The sequence below is a fragment of the Condylura cristata genome, unplaced genomic scaffold (assembly GCF_000260355.1).
Source record: "Condylura cristata isolate star-nosed mole 26May11 unplaced genomic scaffold, ConCri1.0 scaffold00011, whole genome shotgun sequence".
Classification (NCBI taxonomy): Eukaryota; Metazoa; Chordata; class Mammalia; order Eulipotyphla; family Talpidae; genus Condylura; species Condylura cristata.
This window is the reverse complement of record NW_004567112.1, coordinates 7,515,926-7,537,961: the sequence shown is the minus strand read 5'-3', so window position 1 is coordinate 7,537,961 and position 22,036 is coordinate 7,515,926. Positions and strand designations below refer to the sequence as shown.

The 22,036-nt window shown below is 50.3% G+C and overlaps 2 protein-coding genes across 5 annotated transcripts in view; one reads left to right on the top strand and one right to left on the bottom strand.

Moving 5' to 3' along the window:
- HSPA12A (heat shock 70kDa protein 12A) overlaps window positions 1-21,994 on the bottom strand; it is a 122,153-nt gene extending 100,159 nt beyond the window's left edge. The window contains exons 1-3 of one of the 4 annotated variants that reach the window (XM_012723511.1): window positions 21,849-21,916; window positions 8,641-8,699; window positions 8,382-8,469 (exon numbers count right to left, since the gene is read on the bottom strand). In XM_012723511.1, the coding sequence (XP_012578965.1) occupies window positions 8,382-8,469 (88 nt within the window). In that variant the 5' untranslated portion in view covers window positions 8,641-8,699; window positions 21,849-21,916. The other 3 variants (XM_012723512.1, XM_012723510.1, XM_012723513.1) reach the window with 3 other exon arrangements.
- The window catches only part of ENO4 (enolase family member 4), a 25,363-nt gene continuing 25,176 nt past the window's right edge, over window positions 21,850-22,036 (top strand). Inside the window, 1 exon segment of the mRNA XM_012723522.1 lies at window positions 21,850-22,014. Within this exon segment, the coding sequence (XP_012578976.1) occupies window positions 21,850-22,014 (165 nt within the window).

The window sequence follows — 22,036 nt, the reverse complement described above, 5'->3', positions numbered from 1 at the left end:
GAGCCCGCTGTCCCGCGCCCTCGGCGGCCGGGTGAGGTTGGCCCTGCTCAGCGCCTCGTAACTGCAGTGGTGTCGGGAAGAAGGCGCAGAGGCTTCTCCACACGTTGCCCGCTCCACAGTGAGTGGCCCTGCCGGTCCCCTGATGTCCTGGGCGGGGGGAGGGGGGAGAAGCAGCTGTCAAAGATGATAAACATGGGGGGGGCGTGGCCCTAGGCCCATAAACCGTGACTGTTCTGAGTGTGAACAGCAGCATCTGCCTGGATGAGATTAATAATAAAGGAAAATAGTGGGTACAAGGGGTGGACGGTGCCCCTCCCCCCACTCACCTGCACTTCCCCCCCCCTCCATTTTCCATCCTTACTGCCCCTTACTGCCTGAGTCCCCTGGAGAGCCCCCAGGCCCCTCATCCACTTCTTAGATTTCCCGGATCCACCCACCGTGTGTACCCCAACACACAGGGCAGAATTGATTCCCTCAGCTCTTTACCTGGGATGAGCGAGGATGACCGAGCAGCTTGATCAACCACACAGGTGTGCTGAAACGGGCTCCGCGAGGGCCACACGTGGTCATACATGCTCAGGGAGAACTCGTTTTTGATAGGTATTTAAATATTTTTTAAGATTTATTTTATTATGTATATAAAAACTGGGGTGTAGGCCAGAGGTATGGAGTGGGGGTGAGCAGATTCACTAAAGACAGAGTGGGGAGCAGAACAGGTGGATCTACTGAGATACACTGCTGAGGGGAGCAGTGGGCAGGACAGGAGAGGTCTGCTGTGCCATGTGGGTCAGCTCCCTGGCCAGGGATCGAACTCATGATGCAGGAGCTGGTGACAGCTTCATAGCGCTGACTTTCACCCCAGACCACCAGGGAGGCCCTTCATGGGTGTTTTTAATAGGCTGTATTGAAGTGACTGCATTAGAATTAGGCAAGTATGATCTAATTAGCAAAATGCAGAAAAGCAGAGTTTTGTTCCCTCTCAACAAATTCTGATGGAGGGGCTGCTCCCCCCCACTCCCCATATCCACAGCACTCCTCTGGGTATCACTCTGGCAGCTCCTTAAAGGGTAAAACACAGCATATGGTAGGACACAGTCACTCCTCTCCTAGGGAGCGCCTCGAGAGAAACGAAAACAGCCACACAAAACCATTTACAGGAATCCTCCGTCAACATTATGCATAAGCGGGAGTGTGGAAACAACTCAAGTGGCTGTTATCTAAGGGACAAACAAGATGGAGTATTATTCAGCAATGAGAACCACAGTCTTGCTTCCAGCTCAATGTGCACAAACCTCGAAGGCTCTGTGCCGAGAGAGAAGCCACACCTGTGTGACTCCACGGCAGGACATGTCCCAAACAGGCAGACCTAGAGAGATGGGGAACCCGTGGAATCCCGAGGCTGAGGGTGGGGGGCCTGGGAAGGCGCGGCTGGTGGGCATGGGATTATCCTCATGGCGAGAATGTTCTAAGTCGGACTGTGGGGGCGACTGCCTAGCTCTACGGTGCTGTCGTACAGTCTAACAAGAGAGCTATGGTTGGTGAGTCTGGAATCCATATCGTTGTAAAGCAAAAAATGTGTGTGTGTGTGTGTGTGTGTGTGTGTGTGTGTGTGACTAGTCTGCTCTCAGGATGACACAAAATTGTAAAATCACATCTTAGCAAGAAAAGCCAGCGTGACTAGGAGCAAAACTGAAGGACTCTGGGGAAGAAGGCAACTTCAAGATGGAAGGGTTGGCAGATGGCCCAGAGACCCCGCTCCTCCCTCCGGACTCCTCACCCCCAATATTTCCTGCTTCATGGGTCAGCTTAGCTGTCACCCCCCAGGGGTGTCCCCCGGCCAGCTCCCCTCCCCTTTGCTATGTACCCCATGCCTCTCAAAGTGCCCCTACTTGGGAACCCCGTTCCAAGCTCCACGAAGGGACCCCTCATCACTCACCACAGTCCCGGGCATGCAGGTGCTTAGGAAGTGTTTGCCGAATGAATACAGAGGAACAGAAGCAGCGGCAGTCCCGACAAGCAGAGGGGCTACGGAAGACCTCGCCAGGGGGCAGAGCTGCCAGCAGACACACTCAGCTCCTCCACGCTCCTGCCCCGCCCTGCACAAGCTGCTCTAGCACACGGGGGACCGAGGTGTCACTGAGCCGATAAAGGCGCCAGAGAGATGGCCAGAAGGGACTGCTGTCTCTTCTGCTTTAAAACCTCATGAATATTTCATGTACTTGGTCACGCACTCTGGGAGAGAGCAAAGTAAACCCAAGCACCCACGATCTCTGCACTAATGTGGCAGGAGCCACCGGCACATCCTTGGGGACACTGGCCAGACACAGGTGAGTCTCTGCACATCTCTGTACCCCTTCATCAGAGCTCCCATTTACTGGACGTTTAATTGTGTCGGTATCGTGGGAAACACTTCACGAGACTCGGATGCTCCTAAACCCCAAGAGCTGGATACAGTGACACTTAACATCACTCGTGGTTCACTTACAGCTGGGGAGCTGGGTTTAGAGGAATCACATAACCTCAAGATCAGAGAGCCACATGGCACGGAGGGCCGAGGTCCTAGTGAGGTGACTCCAGCTAAGGTTCCCTAGATGTTTGTTGACTGAATGAATGAATGCGAGTTCAGCTGCCCACTCAAGGAAAAACTGACCTTCTCTCAGCTGGCCGGCTGGTTTGATCTCACAAGCACTCTAAATCATGAGTCTCATCTCGTCATGGCTCACTCTACCCTTAGGTTAAATGGCATCTCTTCAGCAGCTCATGGAGTCACGTCTGGGTCCCCTACAGAAGAGCACCTCCCCAAGGGGAAGGGATTCAAACCTCCTGGGATGAACCAGGTTCCTGCCACCCCAGAGCCAGCCCGCAGCAGACCAGACCTGCTCTGGGTCCCTTCCAGCCACGGGCCTCCCCTGCTGAAGCCGACCACCCCCTGCAGCTGCTGCGAAGCTGCTGTGTCCACTTCGAAGGTGCCACCTCCCGCAGATACAGGTGCTGGTGCTGGTGCCGGTGCCACCGCGAGTGCTGGTGCCACTGCCATCAAGCGAGTGCCACCCCCACTGCCAGCACTGGGCTCACCACCTCTGCTGCCGCCGCTGCGTGGCCGGGATCACCGCCCTGCCGAGCCAGAGCTGGGGGTGGGTGGGTAAGGAGGTGGCTTTGGGGGTACTCTGGTCATGCTTGCTCAAGCCCAGGCCACCTGCGGGCAGAGCAGGGGCAGACGAGTGACCGTGATGTATTCAGGACCTCCCTCACCTCCAGATGAAACGTCCCGGGATTTCCCAGGAGTGGGCTCAGTCTCCGCAAACAGATTTCTGGACAGCTCCATGCATTCCTGAGATAGCTCAGACCCAGGGGTTTCAGAGCACCTGGCCTTGACCCCAAGTCTCTTCTCTGCCACCAGGAGGCTTAGAGGTGGCTTACTTTTGTGACCGATGTTATCCTGGATGTTGCCCTACTTTTCCTTTCAGCTCTGTAGCCCAGATGCATCGTTCTTACTAATTGCACGCATGTCCGGAAGTCCCTTTTGGAGCAAGGCAGGTTGGAAACGTGAAAGGAAATAAGACAAAGGGCTGGGATAAGAACCTCAATACACATATTTCAAAAAGGAATGTCCAGGGCCTCCCTGATGGCCTGGGGGTTAAGTCTCGGCACTCTCACTGCTGAGGTCTGAGTTCAATCCCCGGCCAGGGCGCTGACCCACAGGGCACAGCAGACCTCTCCTGTCCCCCCCCACAACCGCTCCCCTTGGCAGTGGACTTCAGTCAGTCTGCCTGTTCTGATCCCCACTCTGTCTCTGGTGAATTCCCTCAATCTCCATACCTCTGGCCTGTACCCAGTTCTGTATACACAGATAAATAAATCTGAAAAAAAAAAAAAACAGATGGCATTTCATGCTTTGGCATCTGATTTTTTGACAGGGTTCATGATCTTATCAGGCGAAAAAAGGGGACCCACTCGATGTCAGATGACACCGTCTATTAATGCATATAAATGACTCAAGATCTCTTCCCTGCAATGTACAAGAGTGTGCACCGGGCATCCACAGGGCAGACGAGAGCTTTCGGCCATGCAGCTGGCAACACTGAGCCTCCGCCAACTTTGTGGCACCTCTGAGCACTGGCAAAGCTTGGGGTCTTTGTGCCCTTTATGTCACACACAGCAGTACAGCAATGAAACCCACGCTTGCCTCTAGTAACCAGCTCTGGCTCACGGAGGCAGAGTGATGAGGGAAAAGGTTTGCGCACGGGGGGACACCACCAGGGCAGACCTCTGAGTGCTTTGGGGCACCTCCTCCTCCCAAGACTTCTCTGACTGAGACGTGAGAGGTCACCGGGGCTGCTCAGAGGTCTGGCTTTAGGAGCGTCTACAGCAGGAACACGCGCTCGTCCAGGCTACAGGAAGGTGATGAACGCAGGACACAGCCTCGTCCTCCAATACCAGAGACTGTAGGGCCCGCACCCCGGACTCGCCTGCCTCGCGGCCTCTCTTTACATATGCATGTGTGCAGGCTACCTTGTGTCTATGTGCCCACACAAACACATGTGATCACGTGTGTGCCTACACATGTATGCTTATGCTGTATGCCCACATGTGGATGTTGCTGTGCATAAAATAAGCATGTGCTATGTATACTTAAATGCAAGTAGAGAGAGAGTGGTAGAGAGAAAATGATATGTCCATGTGCACACATACACACCCCGCTAGGCAGTCCAGTTCCATTCCGTTCCACTGTATTAAGTTCAACCAACATTTGGAGTCTCTGCCACATGCCAGGCCTGCCCCAGGCACTGGTACACAGAATTACATGTGTCTCATCAAGTCAGGATCTTGCCATGCAGACAGGGGCGGGTACCGTATCTCTCCACCTCCTGGTCACTGACAACAGAGGGCAGCATGGACTGGTGGTCCAGACCAGGCGGTTAAGACAAAGGCTCAGGTCTGCAGGCGGGACCCAGACTCAGCTCCACCCCCTCCAAGCTGCGTGAGCTGCCACACGTTGAGGCTCAGGGCCCTGTGGATCCCGTCGGCAAAATATGTGCCCCACAGCAGCTTCCTGGCAGTGTGGGGAGGACTGCATGTTTTAAGCACAGGTGCAAGCAGCTGGCACACAAGACATACCCATAAAAGGGGGCTTTTATTATTACTGTCATTACTCTCAATGAGATGAGTGTGAGGTTTGTAAAAGAGAGAGGTGGGGGTAGCAGGGGACACAGCTGGGAGAGGTGGTACAAGGAGTAGGCGTTGGTAAGAGCAGCAAGGAGAAAAGGAATTCCAAGGATCCAAATGAGCTTGTGCAAAGGCCCTGTGGCACAGAACATCCTGGCACGTTCCAGGAAGGGCCAGCAGATGGGGCAACCAGGTTTAGGATTCAAGGTCCAAGAGGAGCCAGAGACAAATCTCAAAGAGCCACCAAAAAGCCTTAAACAAGATAAGAGCAAATCTGATGTGCTTTCAGAAAGCTTGAGTACTACCCCGCCGAATATGACTCCACCGCCCCCGGGTCACCCAGTGATCAGCAGTGACCACGGACACCCTTGGAGAAGTGAGACCGGCTCTCAAGTTCTCTCCTCTCGTCACAAGTCTTCCAGCTGTTTGTTTTAGTAGCTATGTGGCTCCCCCCCCCCCACTGCTGGTGTTGCTGCTGCGAAAGGGTCCCCCCTTTGACCAGACTCATCTTAAATACTCATCTTTCCGAGCACAAGGGGAGACTTAAGTCACCACTTCTCAGCATTCTTAAGTGCAGAGTAAACGTTCGCTCACAAAGCGTGCACGTGCAATGTGTGTGCTGTGGTCAGAGGGGACCTGGAGGTGGTGGTGGGGGGTGGATGTGGGAGGCACAGCCAAGACAGGAGAGCTGGGGGTGGGGTGGGGGGGGAAGGCTGTCGAGTCGGCAGAGGTCACTGACAGAGGAGCAAGAACAGGGCGGTGGTTTGAAAGGGGTGGGGCCGGACAGGCCCGAACTGCAAAGTAAAGTTCAAGGGGCTTTAGTGACAAAGCAGGTGGCTGGAGAGGACAGATGCAGACAAGCCCCAGGTCCGTCAGCTTATTCTCTGTTCAAAGATGGGCTGGGCCAGCTCCGGCCTAGACACTCCCCTACCTCCGAGCCTGCGTGAAGTCAACAGCCGGAACAGCCAACTTCGCTCGCCCCAGGCCCCACTCTGCCATCTTAGAGCACAGGCAACAGGCAGGAGGAGGGGTCCTGGATGAGCAAAGGGAGTTAAACCTCCAAGTCCCCCACACCCAGCATGCCAGTTCCCCCTCTTTCTGGATCTGCCGGCTTAGGGTCTGGTGTTAGATTTTCATGAGACAAAGATGGCTCCCCCCACCCCAGTTCTCTTCTTTCCTTTATGACAGTGGTGAGGCGCAAGGCAGGGATGCTGACCCCCCACCTTCCCCATCCTACTACTGCACCCGGCAGGCCAACATATGGCGGTGTCTGTGTGTGTGCCAGAGGGGTGAGTCACTTCAGACACGCGTCAGGGTCCGCCAGGCCAGCGTGGCAGGTGCCGTCACTGCCCTGGGCTGCCTCTTGATGATGTGGTCATCACAGCCTGGGTCTGCTGGGCATCAGTGGCGGGGAGGGAGGAAGGGTGAAGGGAAGGTGGGGGGGGGGCGTGTAAAATGGGGGAAAAGACAAAGCCAAATAAGCACGTGGTGAGCCATCAGCGGACACTCCCAACTTCTCAGGCATTTTGTGGTTAACTGAGACACTCAAGGGACCCCCGCAGCATGGACAATAATAACAGCTTCTCTCCATCACTCTGGTTTTCCACACACTTTTTCCTCTGCAAAGGCCAAACAATGAACTGTTTACTGAGCATCTACTAGGGACAGGTCCTCTGCATCTGACTAACCACCACAGGATTTCCTTTCATTCTTTTCTCTTTCAAGTATTTTAAGCACTGATTGGGATGCTTGACGTTTATTATTACAAATGTTTTCAGAAGCTTCGGGCTCCAATGCCCTGCAGGGTTTTTCTGGGCTTTGGGCTTGGTTTTGTGGTCTTTGTTTTCTTTCTACTATTGTTCTTTCACCTAAAACTTTCCTTTTCTTTTTCCTACTCTCTGATTTTTAGTGTGTGGGGGGTGAGGGTGGGGGGGGGGAAATCTAGCATCTGGAGGTTGAGACCACTTGAAGTGTCTGGGCCAGGGATTGCTAATGACCTCCCAGAGATAACCCAAATTGCTGATTTAGCAAAGCCCATTCTTGACCTTGACACAAGACAAGCCAAGCCAAGGGGAAGGCCTTGTGAAGGGGCCATGGAAGAAAAAGGATCATGGAGGCGCTGGGATTCCACTCGGCCCCTCCCCCATTCAGCCAACACCTGGCTGAGTTGGAAAACATGACCGGCCCACCCTTCCCATCGGAGCCAATTGAAGCTGTCAGCTCTCGGCTTGTCACCAGTTGCACTGGGAGGCCCCAGGCAGCCACAAGAGCCCTAATTAGGCAGAAATGACACTTCTACAACTGACCTGCCAGGACCTTTGGCAAACCATTTAACATCATTAGTTAACATTTTTAAAAAGTGTGAATGTAAATGAACAGCCAGTGGCTTTCAATGGAGTTTGTCGGTGGCATCTCCCCCCACCCCTCACTCTTTCTCTTTTTACATGAATAGTGCGCTTGTTTTCCCCAGGCTGCGGATGAAGGGAGAGGAGGCCCGTCCTCCTCTGGGAGGAGAAGCCCGTGAAAGCATAAAGGCGCTCAGGGCAGTGGGGATGTGGCTTCCGCCTCGCAGAGGCCGAACAGGCGCCTCCGCCCAGGCTGGGCAGGCTGCAGCCATGCAGGTCCCGCCCCTCCAGCCGTCTGTGAGCGTGAAGGTGCCTGCTCTCCGCGTGGGTGGGGGGGCAAGGATCTCCTTTCTTGACCCACTGGTACCTCTGCACCTGGGCCACGCCCGACGACACGGCAGGTCCCCTCCCAGGCCCCCACAATAGAGCGAACACCACGGCCAGAGAGAGGTCACTATGTCTTTGGTTTTGCAGTGGGGACGAAAGTGATGTCTAGACTGCACGAAATCGGCTCCGTGTGAGAGCGACGTATCTAACATACCGATGTGAACGACGTCACCGCTAAGGGCCGTCAAGCATCCTCGGCACCCAGAGCGAGTCTTAATCTTTTTTGCTGGTGGAGGGTTTTGCGGAAAGCGCCCCATCCGCGAGGGGAGACCAGGAGCCGCAGTCAGCGATGTGCCCTGGAGCTCTCCCGCCTCTTAGCACCGGGCACCGGGCACCGTCAACAAGCAGGGGCTCTGTGCAGGTGGGCAAACCTCCTCCATGAGCCAAAGTCTATGTGCCCCGAGCCTCTCCCTTGAGGACCCAGTCTACAGGTGACTGCTGCAGGCGCAGGTGTGATACTTACGCAAAGTGCCCATTTCCTACCTGTAGCGGCTATTTCCCACCTTGAGTCACACTTCATTTTGCTCTTGGCTGTGCACCCACAGAATCCGTACACACCAACACTCTCCATCTGTGGGAGGGGAGGAAAGAGTTTCACTGTGAAAAGGTCATGCTGTCCGCCTGTGCCCACGTTGCGCTCGACGCTGGTGCTGCTGGACGGCTGACGCGCAGCGGGCCGGGGGCGGCCAGGCCGCGGCCCAGGGGCGGCACAGGGGCCTGGTCTGGCAGCCTTTGCACTTACCACCTACTGGATGTGTGGCCTTGGGCGGGATGCTTAGCCCTGAGTCTCAGTGTTTTCATCTGGAAGACAGAGATAACGCCTTACTACTTTGAGTGACAGACAGAAAGATGGCCGCATCACGAAGCCGGAGCGCGTGGGGAAAACGTGACGCTGCCAGACAGCCTTGCGCCAGCTTCTTGGCCACCACTTTCCTTCCAGAGATTAAACTCTGAACCTGTCCTCTGGCTTCCCAAGGCTCGCTGGACAAGCCAGGCTCCGCCAGCACAGCCCGATCCCCTGACCCCTACCTCGCTCCTACTCCTTCCCAAAGGGCTGTAAGCACCCCAGGAAGAGTGCAGGTGCCTCGCCAGTCCCTAAACCCCTGGACTCTTTAGGTGCCAGGCTCCCCGCTGGTTCCTAAACAGCAGCATAGTGAAACACATCCATGCCTGCTTCCAGATTTTCCGGAACCCAGAGAACAGTGGTGGCCCACATAGTAGATGCACAATAAATGCCCTGAGCCGCCAGGGGCCCGGGCAGAGTGGCGGGACATGGGCTGATGCAGGGAGCTCAGACCCCAGATTTGGAGAGCTCTGCGCGCCTCTGAATTAAAGGTGAACAAGTGCAAAGGGGGGGTGGGGGTGGGGGAGGCATGTGATGCATGCCTGTGAGAAGTCATGAGAAAGAGGCAGAAGAAAGCAATCTTGGTTTGGGGCAGAAAGAGTGAATATCCTAGAAAACGGCCTTTAATAACAGTAAATGGGACAGGGAGAGAAAAGCTCCTCCTGATGGTGCATTTAGTGCTTTTAAGCTAAATACCTCAGCATATTAAGCAAATAGAGAAAAGCCAGCTAGAAGATGTCAGCAAATTGAACGGAACACAGCTCAGAAAGCCGATAGGAGGTGTCTGGCTTTGACCCCTGTTCCCGTCACATGGCCCTTCCGCCTGTTGTTTAGTATTGCTTCTCCTCTCCAGCTGCGGGGCTTATTGAAAAGCCCTTGCTCCCTGCCTGGTTTTGGCACATTTTCTGCAGGTGCCTCCTACTGTGGCCACAATGGGCTGCTCGGGAGGTTTAGACCTGTCAACAGCTACAGGGAGGGGGTGGCGGCTGCACCATCCTCTTAAAGGGCCAGTGACACTGTGCGCCCCAGAGCCTCCAGCCCGGCACCAGCTAATGAGATGAATCTTTTCTGCGCTCCCCCTTGCTCCCTTTAATGATTTAACTTGATCGCTTGGGTTCCTTTCTGGAAGGGGAATTGCTCCATTGATCATATAAAGCAATTGCCTGTAAAACATTGCTTCCCAACAACTACTACCTTCTAGGCTGAAAATGTCACCTCAATTGAAAAGCTCTCAGCGCAGTTCAAGAATGAGGCTGCTGGACGTCAGGCTTTACCTTGGTCCCCAAGCCCTCCTGGGTTCTGAGAATTACAAGTTTGTTGGTGTGAAGAGTGGATGCTAAGACAAAGAATTTCACCTGCTGTAGGAGAGGGATGATTTGGGGAGAGATTGTAGAGAGCCAAGCCAAGTTGAACCAACCCAACAAAAATCCCTCCACCCTAAAATTAGATCTATTCCTTCAGGGAAGGAAATCATTCTCTTAACCACTCACACCACCCTTGACTCATGGATTCTGAAGGGGCACCCCTGTGGGTGCAAGTGTGGTTTGGGGGAGATTCTTCATCTTTACCACACAAGAGGACAGGACAGCTCTGTCTCAGAGGGGAGGGGGGGGGGGCTTGGTTTGGGGAAGGAATCGACGCTCTTGTTGTTTGAGATTCTCGATGTCCCCAACCTGTCACTTGGCGGCAGCAGTGACTCACTGTGAGAAGGGGGACCTCACACTTAAGGTGTTTCATAAATACTTTATTAGCCATTACCACGCAGACACGAGGATGTCATTCATCTGGGGGCAAGTGTGGGCATGAAGCTGCCAGTGGAAATAAACAGCTGAAAATAAACACACACACACACAGGTGAAAGCCTCCGTTTGGATCTAAAAGGGGGGGGAAGAAGAGGGGAGACTTTTTTCCATCTCATTGGAGGGAATCTCCACTAGTTAGGCGAGAGTATGCCATGACTAATTCAGGAACAAAGCTGCAGGTGTATCATGTTCTGCTGGATTGAGCCAGAATCCTTCCTTATTGATAATGAAGTAAGAGCAAGAGACCGCTTACTGCTCTACTGCAACAAACAAAGGCCAAAGCATCTGCTTGACAAACCAGAGTATAGAGGACGGCTGTGTAGAAAGGCTATTGGAAAAGATAGAGCTGAAGAAAGTCATAGACCTTTTGACCTCAAAATTGCCTGCGAGGTCCTGGTACAAGCACCGAAAGGGTTAACAGGTGCGGTACCTTTATTCTCCCCGGCCTTAGGGATTTGGTAGTTTTACAAATCTTTTTAGATTGCCAGCATGTGCACGACATTTACTTAGGGAGATTACACATACCCCAGCAAGGTATGCTGTCTCTAATAAGATGTGTTTTTTCCCCTAATCTACCCACAGAGTGAAGAGAAGAAAAATTCTGTAAGACTAAGCCCGCCAAAGAAACTTCCCTGGCTATGAAGAATTAAGTCGAGTCTTTCACCAGCCACTGGAGTTTTGTTCTATTTTCTTAGATGGGGAGGTCTTTGTGTTTTTGGGGGGTGGGGGTTCTAGAAAATAAGGGTGTGGAACTGAACAACCCCGAAGCTGCCTGCCCCTCTGATTTCCTTGCCGGTTAAAGCCATTCTTACACTGGCGAATGCACAGATGAGCAGTAAGTACCACCACTTCCAGCAGCTTTGCCTACGAGATGGGCGGTCAAGACAGAGGAAAATGGGTTGAGTGACCCGTGGAGTCACGAAGAGCCTGAGTGTCCACAGCTATAACCGAAGGCAGCAGGCTGTGAGGGAGGGTGATGCTCACAGGAAGGGCGAGGCTGGGGCTGGCCAGCCGCTGGGGTTCGGCTGGCCATGTCCTCTGCTTGAACTCCCTGAGCAGGAAATTGTACAAGGAACAGTGTTTTGACATCATTTCAACTCATTTCTGGAGGGGGGAGAGAAAGAACATCTGAAGAGAAGAAAATCAGGCCCAACCAGCTCATCCTCAGTAGGACAAATGTCAGATCTGACAGCAGCCTCAGACTGGTTTCACCCTGCACCTTGTGTGGCTTATCGGGACACCGTGCACCAGCGGGCACTGAAGTTTAGCAACAACAAAGTCGGGCTCCACATCTTGTTGCCCGTGGGGGTCTCCACACACTTTCCAACCACCTGATTTCACAAGGTACAGACTGCCCTTGGGCTATGTTTGTTTGACCTTTATGACAAGTGGGAGTTAGAAAGATGCCTCCTGGGGCCGTAAAGATGAAAGAATGCATTTTTAAAAGGGCGCCACATTCCTACATCCACGCACACCTCACCGATGCAGTGGACACAGTGATAAGAGGTAGGCCCTGGCTCATAGGTGATTACTCTGAAGGGTGACAGCTGCAGACACTTCGACCCTAGAGCTTTATTTATTTACGGTTTACATTTATTACCCACATGTATCTCCCCATGGTCACTGGGTGGTTTCTACTTTGTATTTTACAAGTGCTTTAGAGCTAAACAAAAAGTGATCGGGCTGATGGGTGACGGCGTCCGTACCTGCTGAAATGTTTGTGTTCCAAATATAAAGTGTGCTAATTCCCAGTTGGAGAATGATGTGACTCTGAAATTTGCTTTGAAAGCTCCTGGCTTAACACAGACCTGCTAACGAGGGAAGGAGTTTGCTGTCCTCTCCCCTGCAACACGCGCAGGACTGCTCCTGAGGCGCATTTCAGCGCAGGGAGTGTGACAAGTATCTGGCTCCACAAGCTCCCTCGCACCGGCTTTACACCCCTCTCCCACGAGAGCTGGCTTCTGCTTTTCACTGACAACATTTTTCTTGTAATTACATGCCACAAGGTTCCCCTTCTCCCAAAGCTGGGAAAGCACTCAGTCGCCAAAGAAGCGTTCCCATAGTTTTCCCAGGGTGACAAAGGACTGCAACCCTGTCTGTCCTTCCAGAGTGGCAGCTGCCTTTAAAATACCCGGTGAAATAGATGCCCGTCGGTCATCAGCACGGGTATGTCAAGCGTAGGGGAGACAGGATGCGGGAGGGTTAGCCCTGGGGCTCACTGTGGACGGCACGGTGGGCCTACCACAGAGTGACCAGTGGGTTGGTCCTGACGGGAATGCTCAGCCTGAACCCCGGCGGGAAAAGGCACGTGCGAGCATGTGTGTGTGTGCACGTATGCACGCGTGTGTGGGTATGTGTGTGTGCATGTGTGTGTGCATGTGTGTGTGTGTGTGAGAGAGAGAGAGAGAGAAAGAGAGAGTGTTCTGACCCACCAGCTAGGGCTGAGCTTCAAGCCAAGCAGAACAGGGCTCTTTTTCTCAGCATCAGGGCTGAAAGGGAGTATGAGAAGTTCAAGATGGGCCCTCAGAGAGTCAGGAGGACAGGCACACGGGAAGGTAAAGCACTGATTTTCAGTTAAATAAACCACAAATACAGGGTGATTCCTTTCATTTTCATGTAACAAGTACCATTTGAAGATAAAAAATCGAAGTCCTATTAAGAGGTCTTATCATTTTGAGTCTTTCACTTTGTTTTTCCCACTTTCGCAGATTTATAATTATCTCAAAAAAAAGACAACTAATTTTCCAACAGTGGATTTATAAAAAAAACAGGCAAAATTACTAATTACATGAATAGATACTATCGCTCTGGCAAAGGGCATAGTTCAGAACTCAATGTGGCTGTACTTTCGATAAAGTAATAAAAGATGATGTATAGGAAAATAATCCTTCTCAAACTTATAAAATGGTCTGTAAACACACTACTCAAGCATTGTGCTTTAAAATAAAAGCGATGCTTTGGTGCTTCCTCTACAGTCTTTCAATCCTTATTCTGGAAAACAAGGCCTCTGATTCTGCACTCTCCAAATCAGCACGAGCACTTTATTTTCCCTGTGTGTCCTGTCAGCTCTGCTATAAAGAAAAGACATTTAGGATCAGACCACCACACAGGTCAGATCCGCAAGTTCAAATAACAAAACAAACCCACAAGGGTTGGGAAGGAATAATTTTACATCAAAAAGCATTTTCTGGCACTGATTCTCTCAAATAGGAACTCTTTTCAAGGCAGAAAAATCCTTCAGAAGGCACAGATATTTAAGGTTAACTGCACACTGCTTCTTTGTGGAATTCTCTGCCTGGTGAGTTTCTCCACCATGGTCTCCGTTTTCAAATTCGCACCCAGTATAGAAGTCTGGCATGCAATCAGGCGGTCTTGGGCTTTGAGAAAGATGGACCCTCAGGGCGGATGAGGGCTATTTTAAATTGCTTGGTTATTCCTAAGTCAACTCAAATTTGTACAGAAGTCTTAACTGCAGCTGTTGAACAAGCGCAGCTTCTTGGGGGACTCTGCCATTCTAACAGTGACGGGGGGGGGCGGACCCTATATGTCACTCGGTCACTCCCGTTGTCTCTGTGTACAGAGGGCATGCAGCTGAGACCGGCACCCAGATACTTCTCCAAACCCCACTTTCACCTCTGTTATTTTTTTTTGCGAGGGAATGTGCCTTCCCACAAAATTTTCCTGGTACACATCAGGTCCGCCTCCTGGGTGGACACACCTGTGATGGGAGCCCTGCGTTTTCCTCTTCCTTTTTTGCCCCAACCTGTAGCACTTAAAATATACTCCTATTGGTCAGAGCCCCAATGGAAGCCGTTCACCAGTAACATATTAAAATGATGCCCACTTTCAGAATGTTTTAACCTTTTATTCTCTCTTTCAATACTCTTCTCCAAGTAGAAGGGAATCATTTTTCTGAGAAAAGGATTCTGATCATTACTTCTTTTATTCTCTATCCACCTAAGGCATGAATATAATGACTGCATTATTTCAAGAAAAGAGAATCCAGTTATTCAGTGTATTTTTTAAAAAGCTTTATACAGAAATTTGCTCCAGTACATTAGATTGGCACTACAGAATCACTCAAAAGTGTCACCTAAGGACCTTGGAAGTACACAGGGCTCCAGTGACAATAATTCATGTGGGGCTGTCACGAAAGAGATGCAGTAATGTCAAATCAACACTGAGAAATCTGCCTCAACGAACCTCGTTCGCTGGAAAACCCCCGAGCATTTTACTCCTCCGGAGTCACCACTCCTCAAGAAATAATTCTCACCAGCAGGCGAGAATGCTATTTCTGCATCTGGAAGTAGATTAAAAAAAAAAAATTGAAGAGCTAGAATTCTCTAACTTCTTAAACAGGTCAAAATGAGTAGCATTTGTAAAAGGCAATTGAAGGGAAAAAAGAAACAAGAACAACAAAACAATCTTCCAATAGATATAGAGACAACAGATATAGAGACAAGTACTGAATTTTTGACATAGGAATTCTTTCAATTCCCACACTCCCCTCTCCCCCAATTTTTTTGAAGTCTTAACATTACCATAACCATAAGATTCATGATCAGGCTGTAGAAAGCATGGAGATGAAGACAGAGCAGTGTCTTGATTATGCTAATAAGAAACAGATAATTCCTCTTATGCAGATTAACCCTAAGCACTTTTCAGAGAAGCTAAAGCCCTCTTTAATCAGGTGTTAAAGTTTAATTAAGTCAAACAACTTACTGGTTCTCATTCAAGTGCAACAGCAAAATAGACCTGCACACAATTCTCAGAAGACAAGTCAAATCAATATTTGCACCAGTAACAGAAAATATTTTGAGCCATAATTTGATAGGTCTACCTGTGCTCTGATCTGGGGTTCTTCCTGCTCTCTTCTCTGCTACCCGCTATGTGGAGGCTAACATTTGCTTTAATCACAAAATGAACACAATTGCTATATTTATTTGGCAACTTTTATGTTAAGAAGTGTAAATTAGAAAACCTGGCCTTTATAGCATACTTAGTATGCATTCATCCTGCCCTACAACTGTGGCACAAATATGCCCATAAGTTTTATCCACTTCTATAAAGTGAAAAAATTGCATAAAAAAGGGCCAAATTGCTTGCTTAAATGTCTTTTGCCTGAAGTTTTCCTTTCCTCTTGTACTGTTTGGACTCCCTAGGTAACTGTCCTTCTTCCAGCCCCATTCAGCCACACAGAAACTTGCCCAGACGCTGAAAACTAATTTACCAGCAGTACCATCTCCAACAGCATCTTTTGGTCCTCTGTGTCAAAGCCCTTTGACCAAGTGACTAAAGGTGACATCTAACACAGCCTTGGACAGGATGCCAGCTGCGAGCTTGCACGTTCTAAGTGTGCTCCCTATTCTCCACTTTGCAAGAGAGAAGTAATACATCAACCCTACAATTAGGCACATATGGTTTAAGGGTTTCAAAATGAACATTACCAGGAGGTTTAACGACCTCCAGGTCACTAATTTTTTCCCAAGGGGCTTCCCCTTATCATTTAACTCAATTCAGTCTGAACTCCTGTAAAAAGTTAAACACTGCAAAATTGCTAAAAATGTTCTTTCCTTTGCCTTAATTTTTCTGGTAACAATAACTTGACTTACTATATTCTGGACTTGGTGGGAAGATGTTCACCTAAATTTTTAAATGTATTGGCATGACAATCCCATGAAATTGAAAATATTCAGTAATAGGGAAATGGGCCCAGAGAGGGTAAGTAACTTGTACAAGGTCACACAGCTGGGACTTGGAAGAGCCAGGACTTGGACCCATACTGTCTGATTCTAAGACCCAACAGGTCAAGGCTTTCTTGCTTGCATCCATTATCAAACTGTTCTTAAATAAAGCCTGAGCTATCCTCTTTTTGATATGACCTCTGGAGAAATCTGTTCAAACAGTGGTTTGCATTATTATCAGGCATTTTAAAAAGTACTGTGTGGAGCCCAGCCCCAGAAATTCCCATTTAATAGGTCTGGGGCCCCAAGTACTTTAATACTGTAGCAGATAATAAAACAGATAACCTCTCTCTTCATGGTGCTTAAATGCTAAGGATGCTTTGTTTCTAGAAGAATCTACCAGAACATGCCGTGCAGGCCAAGAATCAACAATCTAGAGATTAACACCATTTACCCCAATTCCTTTCTCCAAGTTCTCAGTTCACTTGGGAGGGCGGGCGGGGGAGGGGGGGGAGAGTCCAGTAACAGCTGACAGGAGACAGCAGAACCGAGACTCACCAGCTGTGAGCACAGCAGAAATGCTTGGCCTGCCAGTCAGTGGGGCCTGGGTTCAAATTCTCTCTATTGACTGTGTCCCTCACTTACCTTCTGCGGTTGGGCAGATTTAATGGGTGGTATAAGGAAGCCTGAGGCATATACAAGCACTGCACCAACAGAAGCGGTAGTTTTGTTTTAATTATTGTATATATATATATATATATTATATCATTCTGAATTTTTGTACAATTTTGCTTTCTCCTCTCAGGTGTAGTCATGTAAAATCACCACCACCACCTCACCCATGCACCATCACCAGAGTCCCTTGCACTCTTCCCTCCCGTTGAGACTCTGACGAAAGGCACCACGATCAAGTTCATTAATTCCCTATGAAAAATGATATTCAACACAGATGCAAGGGCAGGATGAAGAATTAGCAAGCTCTTGACAATAACCCAAAAATAGCAACTAAATAATCATTTCTAAATACCAATGTCAGGCAAACAAGCTCCAATTATATAAAGGTGTTAGACAGGATGAAGGAAAAGGTGAACAAATACATGTTCCTTTTTCTTCCTTCATTTAGGAAATGCCTGACATAGCTTAGTTTTGTTTTTTTTTTTAATGCGCACTGATGAATAGTTAATTTCCTCTCTGAAAGGTCTTCCACTGGCAAGTAGGAATCAACCAATATGTCTTGATACTTTCTCTGGAATCAGAGCAACAAAGGAGAAGAAAGCTGAGAGGGAGAGACCCACTCGCTGGTCTCACCTGAGGTCTCCAAGGAGCTCACTGTCTCTCACGCACACCCCTATGAATGGCGTGGCTATAAATACATTCTTTGTCTTAGGTACATAAATCCCATGAACACAAATGCTCTAGATGTATATGCAGCTGAATTCAGTGGCCCTATAGATGCAGCTATCACATGGCAGGGATCAGGAGGTTTACTCCTGCTGTTAATAAGACGTCTTCATATTAGAAGGTTAAGCAGCACTAGTCCAACATAAACATTTGTTGATGAGGTCTTGGAAGATCTTGGGAACAGATGGGACTCGCATCTAGGTTTTCAAATTCCCATACAAAAGGTCCTTGTCCCACCATAAATCCCTTTGGATGCAGGCACTGTGCCCACGGGCAGGTAACAGTCATGGCTGTCATGTCTATTCTCTTCTCTTTCTCAAGGAGGAGAGTGCAGTCCTGTCCTCTCCCTGGGGCTTTCCCAGACACTTTCTGCACCACCTGACTATCCTCTTCATTTCCCTTCCCTTCTTCCCTCTCCCTGCTTCAGCTCCCCAGTCTCATACACTCAGATTCCCAGCATACTCCGTCCCTTTTAGGCTCTTTCACTCTGTAAGTGCCCTGGGGTATCTAGTCTCAAGATGAACTGGAAAAACAGTCACCAACGGACTAAAACAGGGGATATGTTAAGTATTACAAAATATTCATATGCATGACTGTATTTTATAGCTAAAATTCCAGTACTTCTAGTTGGAGAAGAAGAAAATTGGAATATGCAGGAATAACCATTTTATTTACTCTGAATCTATCGAGACTAATGGGCTTTTGATAAATCCCTAGGATAACAACTTTTCAAAAGATTTTCCAGTCTAATACTTCAGTTTACTGTCCTCAGTGTTGCATTACTAGGATGTAAGTGTCACTGGAACACCACTAAAACTTGAGTGCCACGGGGATAAGAAATTATCTACCTTATTGCTTCCCCCCAGTGCCTAGCACAGTGTCTGGAACATGGTAGGTATTCATTAAATATCTGCTCATTGAGCCAGAGCCAGAAGGAAGCAGGGATAATGGGTTTATGCCTTTCTTTAGTTTATACAGTTTTTATTTTGATTTAAGAGAACTATTGATTTCCTAAAATCTTTGTTTTGTCTTCCATTCTCCTGTAACATTTGAAACGACATCCTTCCCTCAAATATCTTTACTGTCATTCATTAAGGGTATACAGGTGATATATTCCTTTCAGGAAAATCAGAAACTACCACTATGCAGGAAGAAAAGTCCATGATTCCAGGACCCAAAAACACCACCACCAGCATGTGGACGAATCCTTGTGGCCTCAACTGTGTGCATATCTACACACACAAAGGCACACGCTGCACTCCCAGAATGCTTTGCCCTAGACACTGTGACTTGGAGTTTCTCTTTTTCCTCAGCCCTCTGTATCTTTGACAGTGCTTCCCCCTTCTCCTATGTCCTAAATAGATTCCTCCCCCAATATTGAGGTCCTCATTCAAAAAGATTTTTGCCGTATTCCCTCCAGAGGTCTCCCAGGCTCTTCAACATTCACTTCCATGTCCCTTTTCTCGGGGACACCAGGACTTGCCTCCGCATGGCTAACACTAAATTCATGGTGTCCTGTCAACACCAGATGCCTCGGTCATTTAGCTCATTTTTGTCCGCTGTGACAGAAATCTACAAGTCATTCTCATCGAGCACCACAGGTCCCCAGCTCCACATCCAATCACTCAAAGTGACTTCCCTCCTTCCTTCCGTGAGGTCTCTCGTCCTCCTCTTCCCACCATCACCAAGCTCGTGAAGGTGCTCACGTCTGTATTGCTCCCACCCGGATCTCCTGCTTTCTGCATAGCCATGTGCTAAAATGCTTCTTCCATTTTGACTAACCTATCCTCGGAAGTTTGGGCTGCTTCCCACTCTTAGAGAATGATATTGTAGTCCTGTCATCATTTCATCTTAACTATTTTTCCATCCTTATCTTTCATTATTCCTTAAAGCAGATACTTTACTCCAGCCATCCCGGGGTACTCATTCACCCAACTCAGAGCATTGATTATAAACACTTACTCTGTGTAAAATCCATTCATTTACTCAACAAATGTTTGCTAATCCATTCTATCAGGTAAAGGACTGATGCTGGGGAGCAAGCAGACCAAGTCCCTGTCCTCATGGAACACAGAAGACAATGGGTTACATAGGACAGGACTTGACAGTACCAGCCCATGATGCTTCCACTCCTCCATTAAAAACATCAAGTTTAGGGCCCTCCTTGGTGGCTCAGCGGGCTAAAGTACAGCACTAAAAAGCAAAAGCCACTTCTTCATGAGTTTGATCCCTGCCTGCTCTAGAGGTGATTCCACATGGCATGGCAGACCTCTCCTGACCCGCCTGCTGCTCCCCTCATCGGTGTACTCGACCATCTGCCTGTTCTGCTCCCCACTCTATCTTTGGTGAATCCTCTCACCTGCACCTCTGGCCTGTACCCCAATTCTGTATGCACAAATAAATAAATCTTAAAAAAACAAAACAAAACAACAAATGAGGCCCTCCCTGGTGGAACAATAGGTTAAAGTGCAGCACTGCAAGCTAGCCACAGCCACTTCAGTGAGTTTGATCCCCGCCCCAGAGGTGATCCACATGGCATGGCAGACCTCTCCTGTCTCTCCTGCTGTTCCCCTCAGCAGTGTACCTTGTCGATCTGCCTGTTCTGCAACCCTGTCTCTGGTGAAGCCTCTCACTGCCCCTGCACCTCTGGCCTGCTCCCCAGTTCTGTATACATAAATAAATAAATATTAAAAAAAAAATCAAGTGAGTCAAGACTTGTGACTCAGACAAGTGGGGAACACACTCAGAAGGGGGTTGAGTAAAGAGAGCTGTGGAGTATGGTTTCTCAGAAGACCTGAGCCTGAAGGACTTGGGAGCAAAGGGGGTGCCCTCCACAGGGCTGGGAGCAAAGGTACAGAGCGGGAAGGGAACTGCAGCAGGGATTGCACCAGCTTATTTTGTGGAAGGTTCACGCAGCACCTACTCGGCAGAGCGCATGCTCTGTCCCTGTGGGCTGGCTCTGCGGTGGATGTGAAGGTGACTCAGACTCCACTCGGCTGTGGAGGGATTTCCATCTAGCAGGGAGGACCAGGCACGTCCTGGATGACCGACAATTCCCCAGAAAGTGATTCAGAGGGAGGAGGTGCAGAAGGAGGTGCTTGTCCTGGTTCATGTAAGGCTGTTTATAGAATTGCGGCTTTTATATCCTTGGGCACCTATAAATAACTACCTTGTTCCAAAGCACTTTCTCCCTTTATGCTACATGACTGGTGAAGCCGGAGCCGAGCAGATTAAGACTGATTTCCAGAAGAGCAGAATGAGGAATGAGGTGCGATGCTTTTTTGATCTATTAGATCACCTGCTTCAGTCGGAAACACAAGCAGGCACGAGGACAAGCACACCCTTCCACGTCTGTTCCTGCAGCAGAAGCTTCTAGAGCAGAGCCCACATTCAGCACTCACGAAACTGCAAGTGACACCGGGCAGGGGTAAGGCAGGTACAGCGGCCACGCCAGCGGTTTGGATTTAAGAGCAGCGCACAGCTGGCTTCTGCAGCTTTCAGCCGCGAAACCGTGACCGCTTGCCTTGCCCGCTCAAGTCCTGCCAAGTCCTGCTGGTTATCACCTCTAATCGTCAGCCTCAAGTGCACCCCCAACTTTCTCCGGCCCACAGTTCTTGCCTCCCACTGCTTTCCGCCCACTTGTGTCCCTGGGGGCGCGCACAGGCCTTTCTCCCCTGGACTTGCTCTCCCAGCCCGCAAGCCGCTGGCTCCGTGGGCCACACTCCACAGCTTATTCCGGACAGACACCCTGAATTCTTGACCCCCTCCCCAGGAGCGTGGGCAGCCCGGCACCGGCCGCCACCGCCGCCAGAGCTGCGCGCTGACGGCCAGGAACAAGGGGCGGGTGGGGACCCCACTGGCCTGGGCCCTGGCTACGGGGACCCCAGGGCAGCACCTGAGCCCGAGTCCACCGGAGGCCGGTAAGCGCCGAGGGCCCTTCGTGAGATCGTTAACGATCTCCCCATCTGGAGAATCGCGGGGGAAAGTGCTGCAAACCACGGCGGGGGAGCGCCGGTCTAGGGGGTGCGCAAGCGAACACCGGGCCGCGAACTCGGGAGGCTGGAACACCGCGGAGCCCCGCGCTGCGCCCGCCGCCGAGGAACCCAGGGCCGGAAGGCTCGCGAGATCTGGGGTCGGGATCTCGTTGCGTTGCCTAGTGACGGGGAGGACGCTCGCGGGCCCCCCTAGCTAACGCCCGCGGTAGCCTTAAATCTCCTACCATGGGAGAAGAAGGCAGTCAGCGCAGCTGTGGGACCCCTAGGGAGCTGCAGAAGCTGAAGCAGAAGGCGATGAAGTACTACCGGGAGAACGACGTTCCGCGCCGGCTAGAAGAGCTGCTCAACTCCACCTTCTACCTCCAGCCCGCCGACGTCTACGGGCACCTGGTAGGGACCTGGGACGCGCGCC